This window comes from Callospermophilus lateralis, chromosome 5 (assembly GCF_048772815.1).
Source record: "Callospermophilus lateralis isolate mCalLat2 chromosome 5, mCalLat2.hap1, whole genome shotgun sequence".
Lineage (NCBI taxonomy): Eukaryota > Metazoa > Chordata > Mammalia > Rodentia > Sciuridae > Callospermophilus > Callospermophilus lateralis.
The window spans coordinates 15,125,026-15,149,544 of record NC_135309.1 but is presented as its reverse complement, the minus strand read 5'-3'; the positions used below and the strand labels follow the sequence as shown (position 1 = coordinate 15,149,544).

The window sequence follows — 24,519 nt, the reverse complement described above, 5'->3', positions numbered from 1 at the left end:
TCTGACACATTTTATTCAATCAATGTGTTCGACTGTTGTGGTGCTCAGGGCTTTCCCAGGGCCTGGAGAACTGAGGTCTGTGGTCAGTTTAATGCATCAACAAGTATCAACTGAGTGTCCCTCAGAAGCCCCACACTGCTACGCAAAGCAGAGCCCACAAAGTAGTATTGGATTAATAAACACTGAGCTCCTAATCGGTGACAAACCCGGGTGCTGGGGACCCAGGAGGAAACAGACAGGCCTCTGCCCAAGACCACAGCAGAGGAGGGTGCGGAAAGGAGTGGTGTAGGCACCCAGTGACTGCTACCCAGAGGCCTGTGCGAACAGCAGGCAAACAGCTTCCTGGAAGAGGCACATCCAGGCTGGGTGTTTAAAAGGCAAGGACAGGGCAGGCAGAGCCCAGCAAGAGCAGAGGCAGGGTGGCATGAAGAACAGACCGGGGGAGGGTGGAGCATTGCAAGGGTTTCAAAAACACTCAACAGGGCTGGGGCTGAGGCTGGGGCTCAGTGGTAGGGCACCTGCCTCGCACGTAGGTTCGATCCTCAGCACCACGTAAAAATAAATAAATGAAGTAAAGGGATTTATCTGTGATTTAAAAGGAAACCAGACCTGAATTTTCAGATTGGCTCCACTCGTCTCATCAGCTGTTGAAGTTTGAGGTTTTAGTGTCAGGGCTACAGGTTTTTGGTTTTTTTTTCCTCCCAAGCAACAATGGGAGCAACTTTTTTGAGGGTTCTGCTCATCTCCCAATAGACCCATTGCAAAAATTTAACCCAACCTCGATCCAGGAGTCTTTTCCGATGTCTGAAGATGAAGAAAATTCGGTGGAATCTCATCTGGTGAGTTCAGAAATGCTAATAAAGCAACTTCATGACTTGACTCTGAATCCTTGTGCTAAATGCCCGCCGTCCCCTCTGCCAGAAGGTCCACCCCAACCTCTGGACAGGAGTGAGAGGGCCTTGCGGGAGGTCAGAGGGGGCTTTCCCAACAGGCCGTGAGGAGTCCGGACGTTGTTATCTGCACGGAAAGACCGTGTGGCAAGATGGAGATCTCTCCTAAGACTTCAAGGAGAACAAGAAAGAGACAACAATCTTAAGGAAGTTCAGAGTGAATCACGAAGGGTACCATTCAAATGTACCTGCAGTTTTTGCGTATATCACGGATGGGATCCTTCTGAGAATGCTAGAATAGGGTATGAGTAGGACACAGAGTCAATATAGGTGTAAATCGTACTTGTTCTTCATGATGGTGATTTTAGGCACACTTTTCTATGCTTAGACTGCATACCAATGATTCTGAATAGCTTATGTAGGAGTTCTGTGATGTCTTTATTCTTTTGCTTCCTTTTTTTTTTTTTTGGTGTTGGGGATCCCTTCATGCCTTAATGCCAGTAATTTATAAGGAATCTGAGCAGTTAAAATGTGCATAGTGATTTCAATATACTTTAGTTTTACTTTTCTGTTTGACTCAAAGAAGTACCAATAAGTCTCAAGTCTTCCTGTGGATTTTAAAAGCCTGAAATCTGAAATAAAACTCAGGAACTGGAAGAGATGTAAAGAGAATATTGGATAGTTTGATTAGAGTGTAATAATTAGAGTAGATAATTAGATTTTCTGGTTTTCAGAAATTTTTTTTAAGAGAGAGAGAGAATTTTATATTTTTTTTTCTTTTTTTTTTCTTTTTTTAGTTTTCGGCAGACACAACATCTTTGTATGTGGTGTTGAGGATTGAACCCAGGCTGCACGCCTGCCAGGAGAGCGTGCTACCGCTTGAGCCACATTCCCAGCCCAAAAGGAAATTTTGATGTGCTGTTAAAAAAAAAATTAAATTAAAAATAAAGTAAAGGTATTGTGTCCATCTACAACTAAAAAATATTTTTAAAAATACTCAACAAAATACCAGCAAATCACATTCAGCATGACCCAGTGGGATTTATACCAGGAATGCAAGGATGGCTTAACATACAAATGTCTATTGATGTTGTATACCACATCAACAGTGTGAAGGGGAAACACACCATCATCTTAATGCAGAAAAAGCATTTGGCAAAAGCTAGCATCATACTTAATGGTGAAAGACTGAACCCTTCCTCAAGATCAAGAGCAAGGTGAGGAACATCTTGTCATAGAGAAAAAGGGGCCGGGTGACACTGAGTGGTAGAGGACTTGCCTAGCACACACGAGGCCCTGGGTTCAGCCCCCCACACTGCAAAGAATAAAACACAGTGAAAGACTGAAAGCTTGTTTTCTACAATTAGGAGAAAGGCAATGGTGTCCTTTTCACTAGCTCTCTTTAGTGTAGTACTAGAAGTCCTAGCCAGAACTATTAGGAAGAAAAAGAAATAAAAGGAACCCAAATTAGAAAGGAGTAAAATCATCTGTTTACAGATAACATCATCTTTTATGTGGAAAACCCTAAAGATTGCATAAGCAAACAGAATGAATAAGTAAATTTAGCAAAGTTGCAGGACATGAAATCAGTACCCACAAGTCATCTGGTGTTTCCACACATTTTCAATTAATAAAACAAAAAGGAATTAAGAAAACACTTCTATCCATGATAGAATCAAAAAGAAAAAAGCACGTAGAATACCTAGGCAGCCTTCCTAAATACATGCAAAGAAAGAATAAACAACCAGGGAGGTGAAAGACCTGTGTTTCAAAAACTACAAAATGTTGCTGAAAGAAATCAATGACACAAACAAGTACAAAGACACCCAGGTTCGTGGACCAGAAGACTCAGTGTAGTTAAGATGTCACAGTGTGACCCAACGTGATCTATGAATTCAGCACTATCCCTATCAAATCCTAACAGCATCTTCTGTAAATATAGAAAACTCCATTCTGAGTTCATATGGAATCTCCAGGGGCCCTCTACGGCCAAGCCGATCTTGCAAAACAGGGACAGAGCTGGACGTCTCACGCTCTCTGATTTGAAAACATACCACAAAGCGACAGGAATCAGTACAGTATGGTAATAAAGACCGATATACAGACCCACAGAACAGAACAGAGAGCCCAGAGATCAACTCTCACACAGTGGTTGGATGATTTGGGGTAAAAGTGCCAAGATTCTTCCACAGAGAAGAAACCGTCTTTTCAACAAATGGGGTTGGGAAAACTGGTTGTCCTCAAGGGAGAGAAAGGCTGGACTACCTCACACCACCCACAAGATTCAAAGCCAAGTGGATTAAGAAATAAGAAACCGTCGGACTCCTAGAGGAAACCCGGGGAAAAGTAGCCATGATCTCATGGACACGACACCAGAAGTACAAGCCACAGAAGCAAGACATCATTAAGTGGGACAACAGCAAACAGAGACAGAAACAAGAGTGCAAAGCCACCTTGGGAGGGGCCAAATGTCTGTGAACCACGCCCTCGACAACACCTGATCTCCGAAACGCACAGGATCTCCTCTCGCCTGCAGGGATGTCTGCGTCGGTGACAGAGTACAGCCCAGGGACCCCTGGCACAGTGCTACAGCAGCTATAGAAAGTGTGGAGGGTCCTTAAGAAATGAGAACAAGAACTCAGGATCCTGGGGCTGGGGATGTGGCTCAAGCAGGAGTGTGCTCGTCTGGCATGCGTGCGGCCTGGGTTCAATCCTCAGCACCACATACAAACAAAGATGTTGTGTCCGCCAAAAACTAGAAAATAAATATTAAAAATTCTCTCTCTAAAAAAAAAAAAAAAAAAGAACTCAGGATCCAGCGATCCCACAGCCGTCTATTTATCCAAAAGAACTGAAACCAGGATCCCACAGAGCTATCTGCACTCCAGCATTCACTGAGCACTTTCCATAAAAACCAAGATGTGGGAAGAGCCTCCGTGTCCCCTGACAGACGAGTGGATAAAGAAAATGTGGCATCTACACACAATAAAATATTATGCAACCTTAAAAAGAAGGAAATTCTGCAAAAAGAGCCAACATGGATGAACCCCGAGAATATTATGTTCAGTGAAATAAGCCAGACACCCAAAGACGATTCCTGCTGACTGCATTCACATGAGGTATCTAAAATCACCCAATTCATAGACTCAAAGAGTGTCATCGGGATGGCCAGGGGCTGGGGGAGAGGGAGGGGTGAAGTTTCTGTTAAGCAAGATGAAGGATGTCCAGAGACCTGCCCACAGTGTCATGCCCAGTCAGCAGCTGTATTTGTGCACTTAAACCTTTGTTAAGGGGGTAGATCTCATGGGACGTTTTCTCCCCACAATCAAATAAATACCTTAACAAGACGGGCGGGTCTGCCTGAGCTGGACAGGCGGGCTGGCTGCCCAAGGGAGGCAGGTCCTCATGCACGTGGCCTCCTTCCTCAGCACCAGGAGGACGTCTCCCTGGTGACCACAGCTCTGACACTCTGGAGGGTGCCCGCTGGGGGACTTGACGGCAGCCTGCTGCCACTGGCTTCCTCCTCTGGTCAGAGGCCAAAGGAAACGGGACACCTCCGCTCACCAGGCTGGCATGGACTCCAGCTGAGCAGCTGTCAGGCAGCAGAGGGTCGGCCTTGCCCGGGAGCCCGGCTGCACCGCCTCTCTGTCGGCTTTCAATGACCAGGTGAATTCACCAGGCACCATGTCCCAGCCCCTGGGAACAGCAGTTCCCGTCTGCCTGGTGCTGGCAATCAGGAGGCCAGTGTGCTGTGTGCTGTGGCCCGTGACCAGCAGCAGCTCAGAAGCAAGGCCTTCCCGCCAGCGACCTCTCCGCCGCCCTGGGCTGGTCACTACACAAGCTGCTCTGGAGCTGGGCAGATCCAGCAGCAACCCAGGAAGTGCTTAAGACTGACAGAGCCAGAATCTTCAAACCCTCTTCTCCCCCACATCAGCCCTTCTGGACCAAACGCCGACCCCAAGGAGCATGCCCAGCAGTTTCCGCCCTTCTAAGTGATACACAGGGAATTCAGTGGGCAGGGGTCCATGGTGGCACTCCATGCCTCCAAGCTCCCCCCCAGGTAGGGCAGTTACCAGGTGAGCTAACCTGGGCCACCCTCTTTCCCCTTCATGACACCTGTCGCACTGGGACCCAACCTGGGGCCTCACGCATGCTAGGCAAGTGCTCTACCACCAAGCGCAGCCCTGGCCCCCCGGCAGCCTCTGCATGCTTAACTTTGGGCTGGGCCCTGTGTAAAGTGCTGTGTGACTCTGAGCAAATGGGGGATTCATCTGTCAGCTGGATCCACTTCCCTTCTTATGTATTTATTTATTTATTTGGTACTGGAGATTGAGCCCAGGGGGCACTTACCACTGAGCTACATCCCCAGGCCTTTTTACTTTTTGTTTTTGAGACAGGGTCTCATTAAGTCGTAAGGGCCTTGCTAAGTTGCTGAGGCTGGCCTCAAACTTGTGATCCTCCTGCCTCAGCTTTGCAAATCCTCCGGAATCGCTGGGATCCCAAGTGTGCGCCATTGCATCCAGCTCCACTTCCTTTTAAAGAGTGTTCCAGAATCTCTGTCCAGCATGCCACTCTTAAATCTCATTGGCCAAAACTTGATCACCAGGCTGCCCTTAGTTGCAAGAGAAGCTAGGAAATAGTTTTTTTAAGTTTTTTTCTTATTTTTAATTAGGCACACTGTCACTTCAAACAACAATTAAATTATAAATGCTACATAATTGACGTCATAGAGCCTTATGTTGGTAAGGAAGAAAGGGAGAACGAATATGGGGTGGTCTGAGAGTGCCCCACGATCTGTCAACAAGTGTCATTGTTCGTACCTCCAAAACATACCACCAGGCACGGCTTCCTCCCCATCCACCCTGCCCAGGCACCGTCCCCCCACCACGTGACTGCAAACCGCCCTTGAGGGCTACTTGACTCACCTCCCACCTGTCATCCCCTCTCCACTCAAAAGTCTGCCTGATCTTTAAAAAACCTACACCACACTGGGACACGACAGTGACCAAATTCTATCGTTATGTTGTGTGCGGTACAGACGCGGATCACGGATCCCAGGACGATGTATAATCACAATGCACCAATAAAAATGTGGGGGGAAATGTCAAACTCAAAAAAAGAATTAATCAGACCATGAAATTCCTCCATTAAAATTCCTGTAACTTTCCACTGCAGGGCAGACGTGGTGGTCCAAGCATCTCTGCGGCCCCTGGGCCTGGCTCTCCCGGCCTGCCTCCTGTCCCCCTGCCCCCTGCACTGCGTGTCCCCCCCCCACACACACACTGGTGCACTAAGGCCTGTTTACTGAGCACCTGCTACATCTCCTTCAGAGCTCTGTGTGGACGCAGCGGTACGCTGCAGACAGAACCACTCCTCCAGGAGGCTCTCACTATGGTGGAGGGAGACAGCAGGCCAAACGTGGAGGTCACTCAGCAGGGCCCTCGGCGACAAGCCCGTGGCCTCCTCAGCATTTCCAGCTCTTCCAACCAGAGGCCTCGGTCTCTCTGGGCTCTTTTTTTTATTATTATTTTATTTTTTTATTAGTTGCTCGAGACATGCCTGGGCTCTTTGAGGAGGCTATTCTGGAAAATGTGGGGACCAGGAGCTCAGGACGGTGGGTGCCCGGTACGCAGGGAGTAACCGTGACAATCATGTCAGCTGAGCTGGTGTGTCGTTCCCATTCCTCATATGGCAAGACTGAGGCTCAGAAAGATTAAGGTCACACACAGTTAGCAGCCAAGCCAGGGCCTGAACTGGGACCCACGTGGGCGCTGTTTATCTCCTTAGCAGCAGAGACGCAGAGCAGCCACCCGCCCCCACCTCCTGCCTCTAGGAGGAAGCTCCAAAGGCTGGACTCAGAGGCTGGGGGTGGCAGGAAGGGGCCCTCTGCTCCAGCCCCACGGCCCTGCTAGTCAGCACCACATACCAAGTGAGTTGCTCAGCCGAGATAAGGGAGCCAGGATGTCCCGGCCCAGATACGGGCAGCCTGGACCACACACAGGCTTACCATCACTTTACAGCCCTGCCACAGCCCCGGCCACCCAGAGACAACTGGGGCCCATGCTGCCCACCTTTCTCTCCCCTCCTCGGCCTCTCCTGAAGCCACGCCCCTGCACTGGGTAAACAGCAGGTGCTCAATAAGTAAATGTCAATCAAATTCCTGGAACTAAAATTAAGTCAGGCACAGCCAGGAGGTCTGGTCACAGTCCCAGATCTGTCACGGTCCTTCTGTGGGGCTCTCCTGGGCCTCCGTCGGGGCATTTGGAACGCTGACCTTGTAGTGTTCGTGGGACTGAAGTCACTGATAATTGGACATCTGTGAAGGCCTGATCTCGTTCTGCATGTGCAGAGCGGGGGCCTAGAGGAGTCGTCCCTCAGTGTGCTGGAGGACTGGTTCTGGGGCCCTGCGGGATGTTCAGTCCCTGATGGAAAGTGACAATAGACTGTGGCGTAGGGACCAGGAGAAAGCCTGCATGTGCTCAGTACAGACACGAGGCCAGAGGGCCACCTGTGCGTGACCAGTGGATGTCTGTCGAGCGCCTGAGCAAATGTGGAATAAAATTCTTTGGTGGCTTGAGATGCCCAAAATTCAGGGCAAAATAACGTCACCAACATAACTGACAGCAAAATGGGACAAAAGCATGGCAGTCCCCGCCTCCACTGGCATGCACAAGAGCAGAGATGATGGCTGCCATTATTGAGCACTTAGTGTATATGCCTGGGACTGGGCCAGGCCTTCTGTAAACTTCACTCAGAACCAGGAATACACTGAGGTCCGTGTAGAGGGGACAGCGGCTTCACCCCGCTGGGTTTGCTTCTGAGGGAAGTAGGGGTGGGTGCTGTCCCCAGCCCCCTGTCCTCCTTGCCTGAGACCCCTGTCCCTGGGGCCTTGACCCCCATCCATGCAGGAGGCAGACACTTCCAGATACTCAGCCAAGGCCTGCAGAAGGAAGGCCACGGAGGCAGCCTCCAAAAACCCGAGTCAACACAAATCCGTCCCTGTGGGTGGGGTCGTCCCTGTCCCTGTGTGGCCTGTCAGCTGCCAGTCCTTGTTGGTGGGTCCAGAGCCTCCCACCTCTGAGCACAACAATGCGGCCATTGAGCAGGGCGCCCACACCCACGGCCTGCAGGAACTGGGCCTGGTGCCACCCCGCCCCGCAGGCCACATTCACAGAAAGCCTGGGGAAGGAATTCTGGTTTCTCTGGGGATGACCTTGGGTTCCAGGTGCGGGCTTGTGCATCCTGCCAAGGCATGGAAGGCATGGCGGGAGCCTGGGCCTGGCACATTCCTGTCTCTTAGCCAGAGTCCCGGGGTGGGGTTACTCAGCCACCCCACCCCACAGAGGGCAGAGGTGTGGCCCAGGTACCCAGGCATCTCTGGAATGGACATGAGGTGGCTCAAGGTCGGGGTGCCCAACTCCTCAGGGACTGTCCAGCCCAGCAGCTGGGAGCACCAGCTTTGGGGTCAAAGTCCCCAGGCTTGAGTCACACTGCCATGCAGGGAACGCCAAGATCAGGGTGGCATCCGACGGGTGGAGGAGTCAGGCAGCTCAGTGTCTGCAGAGACGCCATGGGGCCCTCTGACTGGCCGGCCACCATCCCCTACCCAGCTCTGCCAGGGATAGTGCTGTCACAGTGAGCCTCATCCCTCAGGCTAAGTGTGCACAGGGAGGTCCCCTGCGGGAGCCACTCCCAGTCAAAGTTTGTGAGTTTCCCAGCACTGGAGCTGGTCCTTGAGGGACAGGTAGGATGTGGCAAGGGAGGGGTGGCAACACAGGGCAGTGGGCCGTGCAGGTGGGAGCCACACTGGTCAGCTCCAGGAGGGGCTGTGAGCTCTGCCGGTGACATCCGATGGGCACCTCGTGCTGCTGCATCCTGCAGACAACCCCAGCGTCCCTGGCTCTTTACCTAAGGGACAGGAGCCTCCAGTGCCCAGAGCACCCGAGTGAGCTCAGTTGGCAGGGTCCCAGCTCCAAATGACGTGCCTGGTTCTGGCCTGACACTAATCCGCAGCGTGGCTGGGGGAGGGGCCACCCGAGACCCGCCTCGGTTTGCTCACCTGTAAAGTGGGAGTAATTACTAGACCTGCCTCTTCAGACTCAAGCCTGACCTGAGGAAGGCAGAGAGCCAGTCCACGCCTCCAAGGACACTGTGTCCTGCGACCAGCATCCTCTGAATGAGCAGGGCTGCCCCGCCTGCTGGAGGGAGCAGAGTCCAGCCGCATGAGGTCATGGCTGTGGAATGCCAGGGCACGAGGCACTGTCACCATGAGGACAGACCTGTCCACAGAGGACACCCAGCCCCAGGCCTCCTGAGAGGTCAGCTGGGAGTGGCCACAAGGAAGAGCAGCCCGAGGAACCTGAGGAAGGCAGAAGCCAGCCCCGTCGGCCCTGCCCCAACCCCGCCGTCCTCTCAGCCCTGGGATCTGCTGCCCGCTGGCCCCAGGGCCCAGGCAGAAGCGTGGGAGGGCAGACCTGCAGGCATGTGCCTGTCCACAGGGGCCACGGCGCCCCTCCCTGTGCGCAGATGCCATGCAGGAAGGTGCTCGGGGGCTGGCACTGCAGACCTTCAGCCCACCAGGCCCCTGGGCTCCACTGGATGCCGACTGTAAGGTCCAGGCTGATGCGGAGACGGCGGGGCCAGAACAGCCCTCTCCCGGGATGTGACCCGCCCCGGAGGCCAGCAGGGACCCTCGGAGCACAGCACCCCAGGAAGCTGCGAACCTCACACTGGGCCCCACACCACAAGGCCACACTGCCCCTGGGGACCATGGCCCGGCCCAGGAAGCACATCCAGCCCACACACCTCCCTGTGCCTGGGGTCCCCATCTGTGAACAGGGATGGCAATAAGGTCACAATACACCTATCTCAAGGGACAGGGAGCTGTGCTCAGCTCACGAAGAAGTGCCAGTGTGTGTGTCCCAAACGTGGGGACCCACAGCCCTGACAGGAGGGAGGAAGGGCCTGGCCAACGTCAGGGAGCCGCAGGAGGGACAGGGCCCCAATGCCCATTCAAAGGGCCCCGACCCACACCGCCACCCAGAAGGGCTGCACTGGGCCATGCGGGTGACCAAGCACCCAGAATTCAGAACTGCAGATAATGGGGCAGAACAAGAGGAGACTGGGTGCAAGCCCCCGGGGACCCCAGCAGCCCCCCTGGTGGCAAAGGACGGCACAGGACACAGGTTCCCGATACTTTGTCCCGCAAGGAGCCACTTTCCCCCACTCTGCCCCACCTTTTCCCCCAAATTGACACATTATCATTTCTAGATATTTGTGGGGTACGATGTGCCATCCGTGTGATGATCAGACCAGGGTGACCGCCGTAGCCATCACCCAAACGTCCATCACTCCTGTGTTTTGGAGCAGTCAGATCCTCCCCACCGACTCCCGAAACACGCAGTTCACATCGCCATCTGAGGTCGCCCCACTGTGCTGGGCACCAGGGCTCTCCTCCCGCCAGCTGTGCCCTGGCCATCCCCCCGCTAGTGGTTACAGGTCGGTTCCAGGCCTTCACCAGCGGCTGAGCTGCTCCTACGGCATGTTCTCTTTACACTCTTTACGCAGTATCTGTCAGGGATCAGTGACCGGCCTCCCAGCCCAAGATGACAAGCCACAGAAACTGTGGTTAGCGAGGCGTGGTCTTAGGTGGACAGCGGTGGACAGCTGTGGACAGTGGCTCCTCCCGCCCTCGCCCAGCTGTGACCCCAGGATCTGCTCTTCCTCTTTGCAGGGGTACTGACTCAGAAGATCCGGCACTGCAGGGACCCGCGGTGCCAGCAAGCCTGGCACTGGACAGCTTCAGGAGTGTCAGTGAGCTGGGCTCCGCTGCTCTCTGCGAGCAGGCTCCTGCCCTCCAGGGCCAGCGCTCAGGTCCTGCCCCATTTCCTGTCCCCGATGCATACCTACCAAGGACAGACTGCACAGGAACCCTATGCGGGGGCCAAGGAAGCAGAAAATGACGCAGAGGCGTGTCCAAGGCCGACATGACAGCTGGCCCCTGCCCAGGGCTCCTGGCCCAGCGCTGCTCTAACCTGCCCTCCTTTTTTTTTGGTACCGGGATTGAGCCAGGGGCACTCTGAGCCACACCCCAGCCCTTGTTATTGTTTATTTTAAAGCAGGGTCATACCAAATTGCTTAAGTCAGCCTCAAAATTGCAATCCTCCTGCCTCGGCCTCCCAAGTTGCTGGGACCACAGGTGTGTGACACGACACCCAGAGCCCTTCTCTTCTTTAATGACTGCTGGCTCACAGACTCCTCTGATGTGAGGATCTCTATTTTACAGAGGTGACACGCTGGGGGGGACTGTGGCTGGCAGGGAAGACACCTTCCACCTGACCGTGTGAGGACTGGGGTCCTTGCCCAGGGGTGGCCTGCCCAGGAGAACTGGGCTTCAGCTAGGGACACTTCTGGTTGTCACAGCTGGTTGGAAGGGGTACTAGCACTCATGGGCAGAGGCAGGACACTGCCAGACGCCCTGGAGGCAAGAACGCCCACTACCAGGACCTGTCTCACCCCCGATGTCCACAGTTCCAAACCAGGACATCTGGCAGGGGCCGGCGTCCAGACACGGGGGCTGCACCAGGCCACCGCAGAGTGGGGCTAGGGGTCCTCGCTGACTTTCAGGGGCGACTGTGTTTTCCAGTGCCCCCGAGGACGCCTGTGGCCATTTCAGCAGAAGAGGCTCCCACACCAGGAAGGCTGCAGACGCCCCGTGTAGACGGCAGAGTGGTGTAGACGGCAAAATGAGGGGTGTAGAAGGCAAGGTGAGGGGTGTAGATGGCAGAGTGAGGGGTGTAGACGGCAAGGTGAGGGGTGTAGACGGCAGAGTGAGTAGTGTAGACGGCAAGGTGAGGGTGTAGATGGCAGAGTGAGAGTGAAGACAGCAGAGTGAGTGGTGTAGACAGCAAAGTGTGGGGTGTTAAGGCAAAGGTGAGGGGTGTAGATGGCAGAGTGAGTGGTAGTGGTGTAGACGGCAAAGTGAGGGGCGTAGACGGCAAGGTGAGTGGTGTAGACGGCAGAGTGAGGGGTGTAGATGGCAAGGTGAGGGGTGTAGTTGGCAGAATGAGGGGTGTGGACGGCAATGTTGGCTTTTGAGAGGGGCAAGATTGTTGCCTCCCCAGTGGACAATGGGGTCCAGATCCAGACTGTCACCCCCCCCCCCGTCACCCATGGTAGCCCTGATTCAACCACCTCATCCCCCAGAGGACCCGAGTGCTCACCCCGCTGGCCTGTGGGGCCTGGCCTGGCACCTGTTCCTGCAAGAGAGTGCCCCTGGCTCGGCCCCAGGTGTTGGAACATGGGCACCTCCCAGCACCCAGGGTGGCAGGTGACCCCGTCCGTGCTCCTGCTCAGGAGAGCCCTAGGGGCGGCCAGCCCAAGGCTTCGCAGGCAAAGGGGTGGCCGGGGGCCGCAGAACTCGCTTAGTTTCTTTCTACTTATGGCAACTGAGTTCTGATTTCCAGGTAGGATGGCGATACGGGTTCTTTTTAAATAAATGTACTTCATTTATAACTGAGTCACTGTCGGGAGCCATTCTCACACGTGACTGGGTGACTCCCGGCTAGGGTGTAAGGTACTCTGGCTGTGTCGGAGCTTTCCCGGCCCTCTCCTGTTGAGAGAACCTGTCTGTGTGGGGGTGTAACTGACCACTGACCCCGGAGGCCCAATCACTGACCCTGACCTTGGAGTGCGGCCCCCCTTCAACCTTCATTGGATGGAATTCTCCCCTGAATTTCTTGTTCCCCAATAAAAGGCTACTCCCTGGCGTGCTCTCTCTCTCTCTCTCTCCTGCTAGCCCTAAGTAATCCTTGCTGCCATGCCGGGCAGTTAGACTTGGGAACCAGAGAGGGGAGCCGTCTCGGACCTGGTCATAAAAAAAGGTAACTGAGTCTGTGTGTTTATTTCAATCTCACTAACTAACTTTTATGCCAAAAACCTCATTAATGAAACCATTGCGCTGGCCACATGGTGGAATTGGCGCCCAACGTGGGGCATTCTAAATTAGTTAGATTAAAACACACTATAAAGATAAAGATAAAAATAAAGATAAAAAAAGTGGTAACAATTTGGGTCACAAAAAAACCTTAAGATATTAAAAAAAACGTTAAATTAATTAAAATAAAAAATTCAACTTCTACAAATAAAAAAATATATCTAACTATTGTGGCAAAAATAAGTCACCTTAAAGGACACATGAGCTGCTGAGGGGCAGGATGGAGGGGCGTGGGGAGGGGTCCTCCACGGCTCCCGTGGATGCATGGAGATGCCCAGCTGTACCGGGACAGTGGGTTTCACCCGGGAGGACTCTGGCTGTAGGGCCTCTGAGGACGAGTGGAAGTCCTGGCTTCAGTGGTCAGTGCGAGGTGCCGGGAGGGTATACTTGCTGCAAAACCCTCTGACCAGAGAAACCTAAGGGCAGAGCAGCCTTTGGCCTTGACTTGTGCTGGGTCTCCCTGCTGCGCCCACAAAGGCCTTCCCTCTGTCTAGCCCATGTCTTCACCTGCCCTGACGTCCCCTCTCAGTGGGTGAGGGACACACAATGACGCCTCGAAGCCTCGGGAGAGATCATCAGGTCCCAGGCAGGGAAGCCAGAAGGCAGGGGGCTGCAGGAAACTGAGGGAGAAGAGGGAATGGAAAGAAAGGTCCAGGGGAGGAGGGGAGAAGGTGCGACGGCACTGACCAGGCAACCACTCTGTGCCCATGCCCGGCCTACGGGTCTCCCTTAGGATGATAGTACAGGCTGGATTTTGTGTCGTTATTCGTATCATTTTAGAAATAAAGAAATACAGGCTCACAGATGATCTCACTTGGCATCAGGATCCAGGATTGAACCCGTTCCTCCACCACCAGGCAGGGCAAAGGAGAAGAGAGCCAGAGACTCATCACAGCAACAGCCACGGGAGGGAACAGCGTGCCCTGCTGAAGGCCCCCCCAGAGCTCTCCACGCCCACAAGGACAGTACTGCCCTGCCCCTGCCCTGACCCGGCCATCGGGCTCCTCCCTGGGGTCAGGGCCACTCTAGAGCACTCTCGACTGCTTTCTTTTTCCTCCACCCTCTGGCACCACTTGATATTTAAAAGCAGAAGTGAAGAAACCCTGAGGGATCTGGCTAAGATGACACGTTCTGGGAGAAAATGAGCTACTCTGTCCGGCTGCACGTGGGGCGGTTTGGAGAAGGAACTTCACCCACTCGGGAAAGTCTGTCCCTGGCCGCCGTGGCACAGAAGTCACCGGGACACTCGGCCACCAGCCGATTTCTCATCCCAACGTCCCTAAGCAGACTCTGGGCCCATGACTGGCTCTGCCTGAGACCCCAGGGGGGGAAGGTTGGCACCCGGGACCACGTGCAAGGCCCGGGCCTGAGAACCGCCACTCGGAGGTCAACACTGAAGACCTGGTTGGTCTCTGACCTTGAACCTCAGAAGCACAGCCTCCTCCCGTCCACACTTCTGTCTACGTTGGTCCCTCTACTTGGATGGCCTTTCCTTCTCTGTTCCTCTGATGGACTCCTACGCATCCTGCGAGATCCAGTCCAAATGCCCCTTCCTCTGAAGGCCTCCAGTGACTTTGCCAACCTCACCTTTCACCGGGTGCTGCCCCTGGTGCCAAGACGCGCACCCCACACACACCTGGTTCTAGAACTGCCTTCCTGGATCTTGCAATGTCTGGAACCCACACCCACAAAACAAGCACATCACACCTGGCAGGGTCCCCACGGGGACACATGTAGGCTGGAGGGGCCGAAGCGGGGTCTGGGTGGGTGTGAGAACCGGGGCCAGCGGACTCTGGTGTCTACTCTGCACAGCTACGAGGCAGCCACGGTCCAGCCGAGAGCCGCTCTGCTGCTGCAGCTCAGCCCCTGCCAGCTCTGCACTGGAGGCAACCATCCAGCCCTGGGCTCTCACTTTCTTCATCAGAAAGGAGAGGAGCGGCCACCTTGGGAAGTGGAGGAAGTGAGACAGGGGGCTCAACCGTCACACGTCACACGGGAGCCCTCGGAGTGCTGGCTATGATTAGTGTTTTCTGTGGACCCGGGACTGCCACGTACTTGCTGCCCAGCCACAACCCATCATGGGAACGGCCAGGCAGCCACTCGGGAGGCTGAGGCATAGGACCGTGAGTTCAAAGCCAGCCTCAGCAACTCAGCGAGGTTCTCAGCTGGACCCTGTCCTAAAATAAAAAATAAAAAGGGGGCCTGGGGGTGTAGTCAGTGGTGAAGCACCTGTGGGTTCAATCCCCAGTCCAAATATTAATAATAATAATCATGAGGAGGAGGAGGAGGAGGAGGAGGAGGAGGAGGAGGAGGGAGGCAGACACGCCATAGTCATTTTTCTGACTGCGTACACAGTTGTCAGTCCAAAGAACACCTGAAGGGGCAGGAGGATGGATGGACAAACGGGAGGCTGGGTCCATGGGGACGCCTTTGGTTCACATCAAAGGCGGCTCTGGGAGGCCAGTTTGGAGTTAGACACTGAACAACCTGGAGATTTCTCATAAAGAGGTTTCTGGACAGAAACTCACAGGTGCCCCGCACAGAGTTGTTCACAAAACAAACACAAAAGCAGAAGTGGCCGAATGACCACCCACGGGGCAGCTGGGAAGGCGGCTTCCTGGGGAGAACAGAGGGGAGTGGGCTCCTGCTGCCTGGGAGAGGCCCGGGAGCACCGTGAACAGCGGAAGGCAGGCTGGCAGGCTGGTGGGCATGCTCTTACTTTTTAAAAAATTGCATGAAACATTCTAGAAAAATACACCCCCAGGGTTATTAGTGGTTCTCTCCGGTATAAAAATTTGGATGGCTTTAATCTTTTTCTCTTTTGCTTTTCTCATTTTCCTCTGATGCCTACCTATGTGATATTTGCATAATTTCTTAAAAGAAAAAAAAAACTTTAAAAAAAGCGGCGCCTTGAATTAGGACAGAGAAATCACAGCGACATCGGCCTCTGCTGAGTGACTCTGATCAAGGGGCCTGCCCTCTCTGTTCCTTCCTCTGCAAAAGCTACCTGGGGGCTCTCCCTACCTGCTCTACTCCAGGGTCCCTGGAGACAGTGAGCAGAGCAGGCTCTGAAATCTGAAGCTGATGGGGGGAGGGGTCCCTCTCTGCTGCCCAAGCAGCCCCCCGAGAAGATGCTCAGAGGCACAGGAGAGGTGTCCTTGTCCTGGGCAGCTAGTGCCAGCAGACAGCTGGGGAGGCTATGTGTGGTGTGAGGTGTCCCCCAGGGGTTCATTTGATGGAGGCGTGGCCTGGAAGAGTGATGTCAAGAGAAGGTGGAACCTTTAGAGGTGAGGACTGGTAGGAGGTCATTGGGCCCCTGGGGGTACCGCTCCCAAAGGGGCTAACACAACTCTCCTGGGGCCCCAATCTCTCTCTGGCTTCCTGTCTTGCACCATGACCTCTCCCTCTGACACATATCCCACCATGATGTCATCTGCCATGATGTCCTCACCAGAATAGAGCCAGTGCTGACACCATGACCATGAACCTCCAGAACTCTGAATCAAATAAACGTCTTTTCTTTATAAAGTTCCCGGCTTTGGGCGATTCATTATAGTAATAAACAACAGACCAATACAAACTAAAATTGTTATTGAGAGCTCGGTCCTTGTCTTCAGTGCCAATCCAATAATGAGGACATGGTTTTGAGAAAGAGGAAAAAGAAGTTTTATAGCTTTGCTAGCAAAGGGGACTCCTGTCCCAGGGGCTGTGATTCTGCCCATCAAGGGAGGCTGGGGGAATTTAAAGAGGTGATTCAAAGGCTACGTTCCAATGTTCTCTGTCAGAGTTGCCATTCACTTGTTACTGTGGGAGACAGTCATTTCTGAGATCCTCTGGTGCCATCCCCAAAGTCTGGATTCCTTTGTTCCTGTGGTGGGTTGTGCTCAAGGACAGAAAACTCTCTCTGCCTGGGATGGGAGGAAAGGTAACCTTGTTTCCCTGAGATTAGAAAGGGGGAGGGATTAGGGAGGAGCAGGAAGAGAGGAAGAGAAAGAAATGTGTCCATTTTAAAAATTAGTTGCAGTGGCCAAGCAGCAAGGGGCATATTCAAAGCTTAATGTGGACACTGTTACAATTCCCCACTGTTACAATTCCCACTGTCAATTCCTACATCCCATTTCTATGGAAAAATGGGCAGCCACATCTCGAAGCTGCTTCTTGCTGAAAGGGGCGGGGGGAGTAACCCAAATCCTTGTTCTTTATCAGGTGGGTCATGGACAGTGAAGGGCATTCAGCATCAGAGCTGTCCAGAGGTCCACAGTGGCAGATGGCAGGTGACTGGACAGCTATACACAGGGCAGGGTTCATGCTAAGTCAACAATAAACAAGACAGCAAAGCATTGCTTTTTGTAAACAATTAGCATGAAGGCAATTAGTATTTCAGCCAGTCTCTGAAAACCATGAAGACACTAACTCATAATCATACAGTGAAAAACAGATTTGTCAATGAAGGAGATTAGGGAAAATTTGTAGGACTATGAGATCAGGCTCAAATTAACTCGGGACAAACTTGTGACTCTAGAGTCCCTTTTGATCATTATTATTAGGCACACAAGAACTGTTCCTTTATGGCCTGCAGAGTTACTTTTGGTAGGGCCAACACAAATATACATCTTAAGTTACATTTTACAGAATCATTATCTTTCCTTTTAAATGTCCCTGTAGCAATGGAGTATTACTCTGCATTAAAAAATGACAAAATCATAGAATTTGCAGGGAAATGGATGGCATTAGAGCAGATTATGCTAAGTGAAGCTAGCCAATCCCTTAAAAACAAATGCCAAATGTCTTCTTTGATTTAAGGAGAGTAACTAAGAACAGAGTAGGGAGGAAGAGCATGAGAAGAAGATTAACATTAAACAGGGATGAGAGGTGGGAGGGAAAGGGAGAGAGAAGGGAAATTGCATGGAAATGGAAGGAGACCCTCAGGGGTATACAAAATTACATACAAGAGGAAGTGAGGGGAAAGGGAAAAAAATACAAGGGGAGAAATGAATTACAGTAGAGGAGGTAGAGAGAGAAGAGGGGAGGGGAGGGGAGCGGGGATAGTAAAGGATAAGAAAGGCAGCAGAATACAACAGACCCTAGTATGGCAATATGTAAATCAATGGATGTGTAACCGATGTGATTCTGCAATCTGTATACGGGGTAAAAATGGGAGTTCATAACCCACTTGAATCAAAGTGTGAAATATGATATACTAAGAACTATGTAATGTTTTGAACAACCAACAATAAAAATTAAAAAAAAAGAAAAATAAATAAATAAATGTCCCTGTAGGACTGTGCCTTAGCTGTACTCTCCTGCCAGGTGTTTAAGACCAAGTTGGTTAAAACTGACCTTGTTCCTATCTATTCTTAAGAGTCAGCTGAGATTACTCAGACATCACTCTTGGGGACATGTACGAAGCCTCCTGGCTCCTTTAACTTTCCTTTACCAGTGATGCCACCTGCCAGGATGGGTCAGGTCTGCCTGACTACATGTGGCTTCTCTTGGAAGCATCAGGGACATTTCTGTCTCCAATGACCCTCCTCTTTGCAGAATGTGCACTGGTTGGCTTCCTGTTCTCTAGGGTCCTCTCAATCTCCCTGATCAGCAGAACAGGTGACTCACCAGAATTGCAGGGTCCAGAGAGGAGTCTCATCATTCTCTGGTCCTGGCTGACCTTTGAGGGCAAGGACCAGAATTTTAGGTGCTCTTTCCTTGGCCCTTTTACTTCCTTGATTTTGATCTCCAAGTTTTTGGTTTTAAACATCCAGCAAGCAAGTTTCACTAGTCTTGAAGTGGGAGCAATGTGTTTTAACCTCCATGTCTGTAATTTTACAGTTACCCCTTTCATTTAAAGGTTGGTATAGGGCTGTAAGCCAGCCTTATATCCTGTCTGCCCTGTAGGTGATGGCTTATTATCTCAAATTACTTTTAGAAGCAGTACCTCTGCAAAACACTAACAGGCAAGAGTTATAAAATTTACAAGGAAAATACAGAATGAAACTAAGAGGGCAAAAACATATTCAGCTTGTATAATAGCTATAAACCAAGAAAAGTGATTTTTATAATCTTAAACTTTTACTTTATATATATATAAAATATTCCCTGTTTATTTTGACATCACAGTAATCTTTACAACAAAAATCCATTTTTTGAACCCAACTTTAAATGAGCTAAAGTCTAGCCTATAATAGAGGCATTCTAACATGGAGTGAGGTGGGAGGCAGAGCCTTCTCTCAGGTAAGGAGGGCTCTTGACAAATAACACAACACAATATTATATCTGAAACTTGAATCAAACAAAGGCTAAAAGAGTTTTTAACTTTTTTTGTGGAAAAAGTGGCAAAGTGCTTCTATGTTTTACAATGTCACCTTTAAACAGATCAGAAATTTAAATGTATTTTTGGATTACCTTCCAAAAATCCATTTAAATTTCCACCCCAGTGTAAAGAGTAATGCAAAATTTTATATGTAACTTATTTACAACATGTAACCTTTATCCAGTCATAAAATATCAAATGACATAAATAAATACCAACCAAATTTGTTATTTCTGTATAAATCTGAAGGAGACTATTGTTGCAGACAACTTTAGCTTAAAGAATACCAACTTGGCTAAATGCTCTCCTAAACTTTACATCTAACTGTTTAACTTTTAAAATAAAATTTAGAATCCATAGTATACACAGCTACAATAATCACAGGTCTGCCTGTGTTAGCAGTACTAGCAAAAATCGAAGGATAGACAAATCTCATACTTAGGAAATAGTGTTCATGATCAGAAATAGACTCAGTCAAAGTAAACAGCTCTAAGACAGGTCTTCAAATGACTGTGTGGCCCTTCTATGTCAGATCAGTATATAAGAGGGAGCAATTATTGTTTACCTTGCCAGTAAACCTAGATAAATTTTCATTTTATAAGCTTTTACATAACACTTAGCCAAGGCTCGGACAGATATAGTTCTCAGATATGTAAATATATCTAATCACATATATTTAGAATGTCAACTACATTGTTGTTATAACCTAAAATAAGTGTTGTTTATTTAACCAGTTATGAAGTAATCATTTAAAAGACTTTAAGATACGTACGAACCCTAATCCCTTTAAGAAGACTTAGTTTCCTAAGTAATAAAACCTAACAGATAAAAGAAATCCTTTTGGATAGATAAGAGCAGATCAATGTTTCACACTTTGCTTCATATCAGCACATTAAAATTTGAAAAACTTTGACTGACTATGCTAACTATAGCCAATTTTAATCCCATACACACTTTTTGAGACGTACCTTCACAGACCTTCTGCAACTTACTTAGACATGCGCACCTCGTCTACACCCTTAGTCTTGCCCTCTTTCATCTTGGACTTTACTATACAAAATAAATCCTCATCCAGAAACATTACCTTCTAATTTTCCATAATAAAATACATTTTCATACCCATAACTTTCTTATCTCTTTTTTTCCAGTTTCAGACCCTTTCTTAAACTCATATTCTGAAACCGTCCTTATGAATATTACCTGTGCATTTAATGTACACAGCAAGTTCCATCCAGCAGAGGGGTAGACACCCAGCGTGTGCACAAACTGGGCTTTGGTCTTTTTTCTCCCAGGATGCATTCAGGGGTTTGGAGCCCAGGATATTTCCAAGCCCGGCCTGTTGTCACCATTACCATTATCACAATGCCATCGACTTTCCCCACAATGGTACCCAGAGGCTCCCTTAGGGCCTTTTTCTCGCACTAGGCGCGCTGGTGCTTGGTGGAGGAGGCCCTTTCCGTCCTTTGAAGATCTCCTTGAAGAAGCCTTGCAGAGGCTGCCTACAGAACACAGGTGGGCCTACGTTTCTGGGGTTTTCCTTTTCTGGGTACAGTTGTTTACCCGGCCAGTCTCCCCAGTTGTTACAGCAAGACTTGCTTTGCCCCGGTGATGGACAGCCCCTGGCCAAACAGGCTGACTTGTCCAGTCTTAGAAGTGGAGACTCTTCCTGTCCCAGGTCATAAACTGACAGTGCTGGAACCTACTGCCACCTCCTTTGTGGCCAGTGGCCTTCACCCCCCTAGGGGCAGAAGGGGCTGGAAGGCAGGGAGAAGCAGGTTCCCTTTGGCCATTTCACTACAGCTGGGCAGCTTTCCTGGGATTTCTTCCACTCGGGGCTGGTGTCCTTGACCACGGTGCCATGACCGGCAGCTGCCTGGGGCCAGGCTGAGGATCAGTGCTGGGACTCCCAGCGCCAGGCTGAAAGGATTTAAATCTTCTCGAACCCCCTCTTCTGGTGTCCTGCTCTCCTTGCACACCAGAGGCAGGGCTTTGGGCAACCTGAACTTAGTTTCTGCCAGTTCAGATCCTTTATCATGAAACCACATAATGCCTGCACAGACGGACCCCCTTCCACATGTTACCCCTGACAGACCAACTTCAGTGGCCACATTGGGTAATGATCCAGAAAACCCCTCAAAGGCCAGACTGTGTTTCAGCACCATCTTTCTCTGCGGCTTAGACCTACAGGTGGCCCATGCCGCCAAGCTCTTTCCTCCCAAGGGGCCACAGGGAAGATCCATGTAGCTGGCTCATGGCTTAAAGGGCCAAAGAGACACAGAAACAAACCACCGAGCCAGACTAGAGAGGCTCACCGAAGCCCCCGGGGGCGGAAGGGAGCCTTTAAAACAGACAGAGCTACCACAGATCTCTCTCACGCTCACTCTGCCCCTGACAGTCAACTTCTGCCGCAAGACTGCGTGACAACTCAGAGCTACTCAAAAGCCTTTTTCTCAAATGAAACAGATTCCTCCACTTAGCATCAGGTTCTGTTCCTAAAATCCAGGCATTTTGTGTGAAAAGAAGCCAGTATTCGACGCCCCACTCAGTGGGAAAGATTATAAAGCATTACTCCTCAGTCCCAAGTTCTCCACCAATTTCTGAAAACACAACTAAAATGCAGTGAAATTCTCTGTGTCCACAAAACACCATCATGATCGTCCGCACCGTGCTAGGACATTCCTTCCTGATAGACAAACAGTTCTTTAACCCTCAGCAAGAGCAGCCCCTTAGCTCCCTTCTCAACACGTCTACACAGCAACCCCAGGGTCTCACAATTACATCTGGAATTTTCACCTGAGACCTTTCCTGCACCCATGGTTCTGTTTCGACGGGGTTCTGGATTTGGGGCACATAGACACGACATTTTCTATGTACACCTTGGCTAAACATTTTGGAGAGGTTCACATCCTGGGAAGTTTGGGCTTTGTAAACTGAGGGGCACTGGCATCAGGACAGCTTCCGTGGGGAGGTCTGTCCTCTGAACACCAGGGCTGCTCTAGGATTCCGCTGCAGAAGCTGTGGGTGACGCTGAGTTCGGAAGACGGCTCAAAGCCGCCCCTGTACCGCGCAGGACACAGGATGCGGTGCTGTGGGGAACAGGAAGGGGGGCTGCAGGGCCCCTCGTTTAGAGCTGTGGAGCTGCAGCCGCGGTAGAAAAGGAGCCTTATGCCGTGAATAATAAAACCACCAGGGCTGTCCCACATGCCAGGCGCCCCCAGACCTACCCAGAATGAACCGCTCTGTGAGCCAGGCACCATGGGCTGGGAACCCTTACCCGAGGGTAGCAGAGGTGCTTCAGATTTGGGAATATTTGCAGACTTCATCACCTGAGCATCCTTATCCCCAAACCCCAAACCTGATGCACTCTAGACCTGAAACATGAGGCACCTCTCAGGTCTCACAAGCCCCCCAGATTCCAGGCCCCCGAGATGCTCATCTCGCCGTGCCACCCCCACTGTGCAGATGGAGAAACCGAGGCAGTGACGGGCTACGCATGCGTCTCGGGCTGACTGGCGTGTAGCAGCACCCGGGATCCAGACCGTGCGGGCTGCAGGGGCCGGGCACCTACCCACAGCTTCGTGTCGTAGTAGTAGGCGCCCAGGAGCTTCACGATGTAGGGGTGGTCGCAGGTGGCCAGGATCTCGATCTCCACGATGTAGTCCTCCAGCTCCTCCTCGCTCTTGGTCTCGATGACCTTGGCCGCGGCCAGGGCGCCCGTCTCCTTATTCTTGGCCTGCAAAGCGGAGACACAGAAGGTCAGCCAGGCGTGCTGGGCAGGAAACTGACCCTGGAAGGCAGCCCAGAGGGCCCCGCAGAGTGTGAAAACAGAGGCCGGATGTGCAGAGGGGACCAGGAGCTGCACCAGGACTCACACTGTTCTGGACCGTGGCCAGCGCTGCACGCCATGTCAGCACAGGGACAGGGCTCGGGGTTGAATAATGATGACAGCAGACACCCCCTCTTCGGGGGTAAGTAACACAGGGATGGGGCAGTGCTACCAACCCCCAGGCCCAAGAAGGGTATCTGCTCAGTGGGAAGATCTGCCCCCCAACAACCAAAGTGATACTGTGTATACAACAGGTAGCACACTAGCTTTCATACATGCTGGGGTGGTTGGGAAGGGCGGGAAGTTCTGGAAAGACACTGCCCTGCGGCAGGCTGGTGGGGGCACTAAGAGGACTCGTGAGGCACTCCCCTCTCTCCATACCCTTAGATTTCCATTTGCACCATTTCACATACATTGTACGAGTAGAATGTAAGGCGGGGGTGCAGCTCTGCGGGAGAGCACCCGCCCAGCTCTGCAAGGTCCCAGGGCCACCCCCTGCCCAGCAAAACCAGAACCAAACCATGAAGCCAGCACAACACACAGGGGTTTCAGGGCGGGCCCTCCAGCCATGGCAGAATCGCTTCTGAGACGTGTCACCTGGCCAAAGCCCCGGTTCTCATCTGATGAGAAAGAGCACTGATTTTCCCACCTGGATGGCTACTTTTCCCAACGGAAAGTTCCAGTGTCAGTGAAGACTTAGGAGAAATCAGAACCATTGCCATCAAGGAAAAGGGTGTGGCAGCTTCCCCACAGGGTCACCGCAGTCCAGCACTCCAACAGCAGGCAGGGACCCGAAAGAGACAGAAGCAGGGACTCCAGCAGATGTGTCCTTCTTCACCGGAGCCAGAGGCGTGAGCAAGCCAAGGGTGATCAAGGAGATGGAGAAACGGACACGATGCCTAGTACCATGGCATAGTATTCAGCCCTTAAAAAGGAGTGAAGTCTGACCTTGGCTACAACATGGATGAACCTTAACATGGCGCCAGCGAAGCAAGCCAGACACAATTGCCCAAATGCTGCCTGACTCCACCTACTCTCAGAGCAGGAGGAATCACGGAGACAGGAGCTACAGCAGAGGTCTCCAGGGGTGGGAGAGGGGGCGTGGGGAGTCATTGTTTAGTGGGTACAGAGTTCTGTTTGGGGGGCTAAGGATTTGCAAGAGAGAGAGGTGCTGGCTACACAGTGGTACTGTGGACTTAGTGAACAGCATGGAGTCATCGCTTATGAAAGGTCACAATGACAAACATGGTGTTGGATGAATCTTACCAAACTCAGAGAGTGGGACAGAAATAGCCCTGCAAGGGCCGGAGCAGTCTCCCCCCCCTTGGCAAGAGCAGGTGTCCTGGACCCGCGGGGCAAGACGGCCTCTCGGCCAGGGTCCCACCAGCCACACAGCATGCTGCTGGGAGCATCTGCCCCACTGTGCGACCGCGAGTCCAGTGTCACCAAGGGACATGTGGGCAGCATGGCCCCTGAGTGAGCTGCTCCTCTGGAGACCGAG

The 24,519-nt window shown here is 51.6% G+C and overlaps 1 protein-coding gene across 1 annotated transcript in view; it reads right to left on the bottom strand.

Annotated features, from left to right (window-relative positions):
* Stk10 (serine/threonine kinase 10) overlaps positions 1-24,519 on the bottom strand; it is a 111,430-nt gene that overhangs the window by 67,743 nt on the left and 19,168 nt on the right. The window contains exon 2 of the mRNA XM_076856341.2: positions 22,761-22,925. Coding sequence (XP_076712456.2) covers positions 22,761-22,925 — 165 coding nt within the window. The remainder of the gene's footprint in view (positions 1-22,760; positions 22,926-24,519) is intronic.